Source organism: Salvelinus sp. IW2-2015, unplaced genomic scaffold (assembly GCF_002910315.2).
Source record: "Salvelinus sp. IW2-2015 unplaced genomic scaffold, ASM291031v2 Un_scaffold6916, whole genome shotgun sequence".
Classification (NCBI taxonomy): Eukaryota; Metazoa; Chordata; class Actinopteri; order Salmoniformes; family Salmonidae; genus Salvelinus; species Salvelinus sp. IW2-2015.
In genome coordinates this window covers 7,777-17,233 of record NW_019948177.1, presented here as the reverse complement: position 1 = coordinate 17,233, position 9,457 = coordinate 7,777, and the positions used below count along the sequence as shown (strand labels likewise).

The following is a 9,457-nucleotide window of genomic DNA, read 5'->3' as shown; positions in this document are numbered from 1 at the left end:
ACCAGAGCAGAGATAAAGACACATGCCAATAGCTAGAGAGAGAGAGGCTAGTGCCCTGTCCTTCCTTTGGTTATCTATTAGGGGAAGATACTTGGATCTGAGAGCCTCAGGTTCAAATACGGTGCCTTTGTGTGTAGGTGTTTAGCAGCATAAGCAGCAGTGTGTGAAACCCGATTTCACCTAGGTCATAAATCCCTACAGTAGAACAAGGTGTAGTTAAACTAACGTGTTGTGTGCCACCAAGGTCGCGTGTGTTGTCATCACACCGAGTGTTAACCCTGCCCTTACGCGAGTCAAGAGTACTCAAAAAAGACGCGAATAGGACCATATGGACCCCTGGCTGTTTCATATCCATAAGAATTGCTCCATACCCAGGACTGCGCTCATTACATCGCTGACTATGCGTGACGTCCGCATGCACCATCGGACCCTGGTGTGTTTATAGTGTGTTAACCCCTGACAAGTATTGAACTGACCATGGTCCTCGGTGTGTTTACTATAGAGTGTACCCGTCCGTACAGTAGTGAGTACTGACCATGGTCCTGGTGTTTTATTATAGAGTGTTAAACCTCCTACAGTATGAGTACTGACCTGGTCGGTTTATAAGATTTACCTTCCCAAAGCGGTATGATGGTCCTTTTTCATATAGAGTGTTAACCCTCCCAAGTATGAGCTACTGACCAATGTCCTGGTTGTGTTTATATATTGGTGGTTAACCCTCCCTACATATGAGTACTCCGACACACTGGTCTGGTGGGTTTTAATATAGAGGCTTATAACCCTCCCTACAGTACGATATCGCCTGACCATGTCCTGGTGTGTTCATATAGAGTGTTAACCTCCCTACAGTAATGAGTACAACCGGTCCTGGTGTGTTCTATAGTGTGTTAACCCCCCTTCAGTAGCAGTACTGGACACCATTGGTCCGGGTGTGTTTATATAGAGTGCTTAACCTCCCTACAGTATGAAGTACTGACCATGGTCCTGTGTGTTCATATAGATGTTGTTTAACCCTCCCTACAGTATGAGTACTGACCATGGTCCTGGTGGTTTCATATAGAGTGTTAACCCTCCCTCAGATAAAGTCCTGACCATGGTCCTGGTGTGTTATATAGGAGTGTTAACCCTCCCTACAGTATGAGTACTGACCCCGTGGTGTGGTTATATAGGTGTTAACCCTCCCTACAGTATCGAGTACTGACCATGCGTCCTGGTGTGTCATATAGACGGTTATACGCCTCCCGTACAGTAGAGTATGACAGGTCCTGGTGTGTTCATATAGAGTGTTAACCCCCCCTACAGTATGAGTACTGACCATGGTCCTGGTGTGTTTTAAGAGTGTTAACCCTCCTACAGTATGAGTACTGACCTAGGCTCTGTGTGTTCATATAGTGTGTGTTACCCTCCCACAGTGAGTACTGACCATGGACCTGGTGTGTTCATATAGAGTGTTAACCCCCCTACAGTATGAGTACTGCTGACCATGGTCCTGGTGTGTTCAATATAGAGGTGTTTAACCCTCCCTAAACAGTGAGTACTGACTATGGTCCTGGTTGTTTCATATAGTGTGGTGTTACGCCTCCCTACAGTGAGACTGACCATGGCCTGGTGTGTTCATATAGAGTGGTTAACCCCCCTACAGTATGAGTACTGACATGGTCCTGGTGTGTTCATATAGAGTGTTAACACCTCCCTACAGTTGAGTACTGACCACTTCCGGTGTGTTCATATGGTGTTACCCTCTACAGTGATACTGACCATGGTCTGGTGTGTTCATATAGTGTGTAACCCCCCTACAGTATGATACTGCCATCGGTCCTGGTGTGTCATATAGCAGTGTTAACCCTCCCACAGTAGAGTACTGACCATGGTCCTGGTGTGTTCATATAGTGTGTGTTAACCCTCCCTACAGTGAGTACTGACCAGCCCTGGTTGTTCCATATAGATGTAACCCTCCTACAGTATGAGTACGACCATGCTCCTGGTGTGTTTATATATGTATGTTAACCCTCCCTAACAGTGATAGCTGACCATGGTCCTGGTGCGTTCGTCCACGGCCGCACGTTAACCTTCATATAACTGTTAGGGCTGTTGAGCCAGCGCGTCTTCTCCCGGGCCTGTCTTGCTGGAGGAACTTAAACGGCAGCCGCGCGGCGCCCTCCTCCTCTCGAACATGAACGCCGTCAACCGTGGCCGGGATCTCCACGTCGGACTTGTGCCGAGGTTCTCCCCGAACAATGGGGTGGCGGTAAGCGTAGCCCGTCCGGTAGCCCTGTGGGGAAAAAGGATACAGAAATCAATCAATCCACTAGATGTCATGTACATAGTGGCTCATCCGGCAGCCTGTGGGGAACAAGGATTCCGTTTTTGTACATAACTTATTTGTCACAAAGTTCTAAGTCCCTAGAGAGGAAGACGAGGTAAAAGTGGAGGAAAGAAGACTCTTTGGTAGTGGAACAAAATGTTTCAAGCTTTTGATCTCCCCATTCATCTAGAGTTCATTTTCAATAGTGCAAGTCCTCCTGTAGAATCTTCACTCACATAGGAAATGTAGTTCGTGTCTCTGTCCCCCCTTAATATTTGGACACAGCCCTGGATCAAAACTTTGCCTCTGTCCACTAAGGAAAACGGAGAGAGAAGCGAGAGAGAGAGGGACAGTCTCGTGCCACTATCCCATGTTCTAGCTGTGGGAGAAAGGAAAAACGATGATGTGTAGCCGAGGGGTTCCTGGCATCCATGGACAATGGAGTGTGTTCAGATACTTCCTGTCTCTTTCTCCCCTCTCTCTTTACCGTCTTCTCCTCTCTGTCCCTGCTCTCTCTCTCACCCTGTATAGCGCTCCCTCTTCTCTATCCATGACTTAACTCTTAACTCTTTCTCATCCCTCCTCTCTCTATATCTCTCGTCCTCCTCCTTTTCATCGATACCAGAACTATCCTGTCAGTGTCAATCACATATAGACTTTAACCAGGTGTTCGGAGACAGACTCAACCTTTCACTGGACTCAGGAAACACAGAATCAGAATAAGGTTCCTTGCATGCAGCTTCCTCTCCATATCAGAGTATCTGCCGTGGTGTGTGAAACATGTTATTCCGGTTATTCCTGGTCCTATAAGAAATAGTATTTTACGAGGGTGAGACACATGTGATAGGAGCGGTCCCCCTTCGCAGCTACACAGACCGTGGTAATGACTCTCCAGATACACTACATAGAGGACAGAGGTGAGAAGAGAGTAGACAAGAAAAAGTTAGAGAAGAGAGACAAGAAGAGGGAGGAGAGGAAAAGAGAGGTGAAAAAGACAAATAGGAGAAGGCAAGAAGAGGACACAAGGGAGAGAAGGGAGAGAGAGAGAAGGGAGAAAAGGGAAAGAGAAGGGAGAGAGAGAGAAGGAGGGAGAGAGAAGGGAGAGAGAGAGAGAGGAGAATGGAGAGAAAAGGGAGTGCGAGGGAAGGGAAGCAGAGTCTCTCTGCTATATAAGCTACAGCAGTTGTCTGATCCTTGAGGATCTGGTGTTGTCATGAAGCATCCCAGTCAGAGTTCCAGCAGGGCCAGACATAGATCACTGACCGCGGTCCCAAGTCACAGGGCCCAGACCATAGACACTGCCCGGTCCAGTCTCCAGGGCCCAGACCATAGATCAATGACCCGTCCCAAGTCACAGGGCCAGACATAGATCACGAGCCGGTCCCAAGTCTACAGGGCCAATAGACCACTGACACTGACCCCGGTCCCAGTATCTACAGGGACCCAGTCCCATAGATCACTGACGCCCGTCCCAAGTCTACCAGGCCCGACCATAGCACTGACCCGGTCCCAAGTCTACAGGGCCCAACATGATCACTGACCCGTTCCAAGCTACAGGGCCAGACATAGATCACTGACCCGTCCCAAGTCTACAGGCCAGACCAAGGATCACCCACTGACCCCGGTCCCAAGTCTACAGGGCCCAGACCATAGCACTGACCCGGCCCAAGTCTACAGGCCCAGACCATAGATCACTGACCGGTCCCAAGTCTAAGGGCAGACCATGGTCACTGACCACCGGTCCCAAGCTACAGGACCATTCCAGCAGCCCAGAACCATGGATCACGACCGTCCCAAGTCTACAGGGCCAGCAGCTGCACTACCAGTGATGTACTGTATTATCGAGGATAGATCCAGTTGAGACCCAGAAACAGTAATGACAGAGGAAATGAGGGCAGGATTGTACACTATATGTGGATGCCAAGTCATTGTCCTTGATTCCATTTCCCTGTTAGTTACACAACCTGGAGGTCAGAGCCAGGAGGGGGCACTGGGACAGGGCCAGCCCAGCAGGTCAACACACATAGCCGGTAGCGTGGGTGGTAGCCCCGCTCCTCCATGACCTTGGTGGCTAGTGCCAACTGGACATATGGATAGCTACGAGTCACTGTCACAGCAAGGATATTATTACAGTAATGTAGATTGCATGTGTGTGTGTGTGTGTGTGTGTGTGTGTGTGGTTTGTGGTGTGGAGGGGGGTGGAGTGTGTTGTGTAGCAGGGAAAGTGAGAGTGTGTGTAGTGTGTTGTGAGAGTGTGTGTGTGTGTGTGTGTGTGTGTGTGTGTGTGTGTGTATCTTGTGTTAACCACTCACCAGGTTATCCGCATCCTCATGAGAGTCAAACTTCCAGCTCTCCCACCTCCACTTGTTGGAACTTCCCATGTGACAGAACCCTGCATCGGCCACCGCATGGGTCCGAGACTTATACCTTCTCAGCATCTAACACAATCAGTTGTCTAGCTGCCAGCACACGAGAACGCATTCACCTAAGAGACAGAGAGAGAGGGAGAAATGGCGGAAGGAGAGGGACGGGAGAGAGAGAGAGAGTGAGAGGAGAGTGAGGAGATGAAGACCCGGAGAAGGAGAGAAGACGGGGAAGAGAGAGAGGACGGAGAAGAGAAGAGAAGAGAGAGAGAGAGAGAGGGGGAGAGAGAGAGAGGGGGAGAGAGAGAGAGAGATGGGTCAGAAAGAGAGAGAGACGGGAGAGAGACAGAGGAAGAGAGAGGAATTTCTATTCAGAAAAGAGAGGCACAGAGTTCATCTGACAATTGAAAAATCAACCCAGGGAGGTATTACAGTTATTAATAACAAGGTCACATTTTTTTTTGCCACAACACCCCACACCACCACACTAAACACACACCCCACACACACACACACACAACACACACACACACACACACACACACACACACACAACCACACACACACACACACACACACATCAACCCACAGCCTGATGTTAATCTTAGATATTAAGCAGGCTTTGCTAGGTTGGATTAATTTTTGTTTGGCTCTGAGGACGAGATTCAAATAGGGATTTGGGTGCACCTATTACAACAGGCAGGGACAACACCCCCACACACACACACACCCACACCGTAATGTCTACCATATTTACAAACTGCAACACACACACACACCACACACCACACCGTAATGTCTACCATATTTACAAACTGCATACACACGCGCACAGCACACAGGCAAGAAGCACACAAACAGTAACGCACACATATCATACGCACACACACGCGCCACACAACACAAACAAACTTTGCCAAACAAAAACTCTGGAAATCATTGACTTTCCATTCAAGCTGTCCCGCTGGTTTGTTGTGGGGTAACATACAGCCCATTTATGGTCTTCCCCCTCTTCTAATTCAGACGGGTAGGAGTTATAGGACTTTACCAAATCTTCTTGTTTTCCTGCCAGTCTTTCTCTCCAGCTGTCTTCACGTTTCTCTCTCTCTTAGATTTTTAACAACCCCATAAATGACATCGGCTTTCCTTGGAAAACACAGAAACTACCAAAACAGGAACAGCATCACTAATAAGCGTTAGATGAAGCTAACATCGTGACGCCGTGTTGTTGCAGAATCGAAGGCGTTGTTACTGAAATCTCTGTTCGAACAGAACAGTAAATGTCCTGTAGAATCTAGATCTGAAGGAGTAACTCAATTTATTGACCTATTGTTTGATGAGAGTGAGGTCCAGGGTCCAGGGTGTGTGTGTGTGTATGTAGCGTGTGGGTGTGTGTGTGTGTGTGTACCTGGATCTCACAAGGCATACTGAGCGTTGTAGATGTAATGAAAGGCCTCTTCGATGGTTTCCCCCAGAGCCACCACTCCATGGTTCCTCAGCACCAGCACCTGTTCACAAACACACACGGTCACGGTCAAACCACAACACACCATAGACGAGGACAGTTACATCTAACAAGACCATTTCCCCCATGTGGTAACAAGCCTCCATAGTTTACCAGTAGATGACTCTAGAGGAGACACACAACCACAGTAACCTCAATCCATTAAGGCTGGCTGACTAGCTAGTACATTTATCACAGCGATGTTTTTTACAGTACAACACTGTAAAGCAGTCCATAGGGTTAGGATTTACCCACTGATTCAAGGTCAGTTTGCATCCCCCGAACTAGCAATTAACATCACCTTTTGGGTGGGGTAATCTGATCCTAGACTTTACCTTGGCTGAGGGTCCGAGGGCCTTCTGCAGCGCCAGGCGTTCCTCCTGGTCGTCAAGGCTACCCTGGTAGTTGTAGTATGCGATGTCACCCAGGATCAAGGCCTCCTGAGAGATGGGCAGGATGCCACACTTCATAGACGACACCTGGGAAGAGAGAGGGATGTGAGAACTATTCAGACACCGGAGGATGGAAGGAGAGAGAGAGAGAGAGAAGAGAGAAGAAAGAGAGAGACAGAGACAGAGAACGGAGAGAGAGGACAGAGAGAGAGACAGAGAGAGAACAGACAGAGAGAGAGCAGAGACAAGAGAGACGATGAGAGAGAGAGAGAGAGACAGAGAGAGAGAACAGAGAGAGAGACAGAGAGACAGAGACAGAGAGAGAGAGACAGAGAGACCAACCGAGAGGACGACAGAGGAGAAGACAGAGAGAGAGTGAAAACTGGCGATGAACATATACAGCATCACAGTGCATTATAAATCACTGTGTGCTTGAAAACATCAAAATGTGGACAATATTTGTCTAAAAGTCAGGCCTATTTAAACAACACTTTTCCTCTAAGATCCTGGATGATGAACCAGAGTGAAAAGTGACTCACGGCGGCGGTGGCAGGAGTGTGCACGTGGACGCAGCAGCGTACGTCTGGCCTGATGGAGTAGATGGCAGCGTGGGGGCTGAAGCCTGACGGGTCAGCCCTGAGGTTGGTGGAGCCCTGGTCAATCACATCCCCGATGATGTTCAGCTTTACTGGGAGAGAGAGAGAGGGGGGAGAAGGAAGAAAATATCATAAGCCATTGTATAGTCACACAAAATACACATGTATGGATTTACATACACAGTTTAATTGGACATGGGAATCACTTCCCTTAAGAAAAATAAATATATATTGTGAGGGAGACATCTGCTGGATATTAAAGAGGCTGCAATGGTAATCACAATTGAAAATGGTTCATATCCTCATCATCAGGAAATGTACAGAAGGAATGGTAACTGTATGAGTTAACTGGTCTTTACTGTATGTCCTCAATGAGACCTCATTACCATGTGCCATTAGATTACTGCACCGAAGAGGGTAGAAGCAGGAGAGAGAGTAGAGAGAGGGAAGAGAGACGAGAGAGGACAGAGAGAGAGATGAGAGAGCAGAGAGAGAGAGAAGAGAGAAGAGAAGAGAGAAGAACGAGAGAGAGAGAGAGAGAGAGAAGAGAAGAGAGAGAGAGAAGGGAAGAGAGAGAGAGAGAGGGACAGAGAGAGAGAGAGGGACGAGAGAGGACAGAGAAGAGAGAGAGAGGGAAGAGAGAGAGAGAAGAGAGAAGAGAAGAGAGAGAGAGAGAGAGACAGAGGAGAGAGGGTGAGAGAGAGAAAAGAGAGGAGGAAGGACGAGTACAGACAGTTCTCCATACACAACTAATTATGATGAACAACACAGCCAAAGTGGTGCGCTGAGCAGTATTTCTGTCTGTAATAAAGCCCTTTTGTGGGAAAAAAACAATTCTGATTGGACGGGCCGGCTCCCCAGTGAGTGGGGCCTGGCTGCCAGGTGGGTGGGCTATCCTCCCAGGGCCCTCCCTCTGCCCAGTCATGTGAAATCCAAGATTAGAGCCTAATGCATTTTTCAATTGATTCTATGAACTGTAACTCAGTAAAATATGAAATTGTTGCATTTGCGTTTATCTTTTTTGTTCAGTATAAATCCAACATCTATTTGTACTTACAGAAATCACTAGATGACCAGGTTAAATATGAGCTGTATTCTGTTACAGACGCTGCATGTGAAACCCCTGCTCTGTTTTCCCAGCCTGACAGCCATATGGGACAGTGGGAGGATGACAGACACCAAGTCCAATCGATTCGTTTGTCCAGTTAGATGAAATAACCAGTAAACCATGTCTAACGTGCCAGCTGTCAGACCAACAGACCAGCCGATCGAACACTAATGACAGGGTTAGTTACATCACATGTTAGGATTGTAAGAGACCAATCACATCCTTCAGTGTCCGGGCCCCTCTACAAGTCTGCCAATCTGACGTCAGAACAGCTCAAGTTCTACTGTATGTGTGTGCACAGCAGTCCTAAAAAGAATGGCGGGAAGTGTTGTTGAGGTGAATATGAAATGTGACGCAGSCTGATGACACGTTTGCAATCTGCGATAACGACGTACAAAGGCAGCAGACCCCTTGGTAGCTATCAGCTTGTTGGACATAGAGAAGAGTTGAACCACGTGTCTATGGAGTTCACATGGTATCCTTGAATTCTTTGGGGTCCTTTGAGTTGAACCAATCACAGAGCTATGTTTTGACCTCCTGACTTGATATGACGTGAATCTCAGTGGACAGTTCAGCCAGAAGGGAGGGAGGGGGTCTCTCTCACTCTCTCACTATTTTCAATGGAGACCTTCCAACTTCAATATCAGCAGCTGGCCAGAATTCTTTCCTTATTGTGACCCAACTCTTGTGAGACTAAAATGATCCCCAAATCTAATTTGGAAACATTATTTCTGAGTATACATCTATTGTATTAAATGTAATGTAAGTGTTTTATAAGTGCATCATACCCTAGGGACAATTCAGGGGTTAGAGGAAGGCTAACTCGAGGACGTAACAGTCTCAGTCCCAAATGGCACCCTACATAGTGCGCCACTTATGACCAGGGTGCCCATCGGGATCTGGTCTAAAGTAGTGCCCTATGTAGGGAATAGGGTGCCTTTTGGGATGCAGATAGAGTCCACAGATCATCCACTAGCTAGCGAACAGATCCTTGCTTCATATTGCTTTTCGATGAGGCTAAATTGAATAAGCCCTGTAATGGGAGTATGGTACGTCAGAGAGAGTGACTGTGATTGGATGTGAATGCCCGGCTCATCAGAAGGAGTGCCTGCTGGGTGACTGGCTTGGAGCATGGAGTCAAACAGGTAGTCCTTTCAAAACAACTTCAATGATGATGACAACAACAACG

At 47.7% G+C, this 9,457-nt stretch overlaps 1 protein-coding gene and 1 long non-coding RNA gene across 2 annotated transcripts; both read right to left on the bottom strand.

Moving 5' to 3' along the window:
- Positions 1–1,282: 1,282 nt before the first annotated feature.
- On the bottom strand, positions 1,283–1,469 carry LOC139027032 (uncharacterized). Its single transcript, XR_011479062.1, has 2 exons — positions 1,431–1,469; positions 1,283–1,322 (listed from the first exon to the last, which is right to left on the bottom strand). It is a non-coding gene; the product is annotated as an uncharacterized lncRNA (long non-coding RNA).
- Positions 1,470–2,031: 562 nt separating this feature from the next.
- LOC112079102 (gamma-adducin) lies at positions 2,032–7,252 on the bottom strand (the record flags this gene model as incomplete). The annotated part of the gene is made up of 5 exons (XM_024145144.2): positions 2,032–2,272; positions 4,618–4,790; positions 6,077–6,176; positions 6,508–6,651; positions 7,104–7,252. Coding segments are annotated over 3 exons (386 nt in total), but the record flags the coding sequence as incomplete, so codon positions are not given.
- Between the last annotated feature and the right edge of the window lie 2,205 nt (positions 7,253–9,457).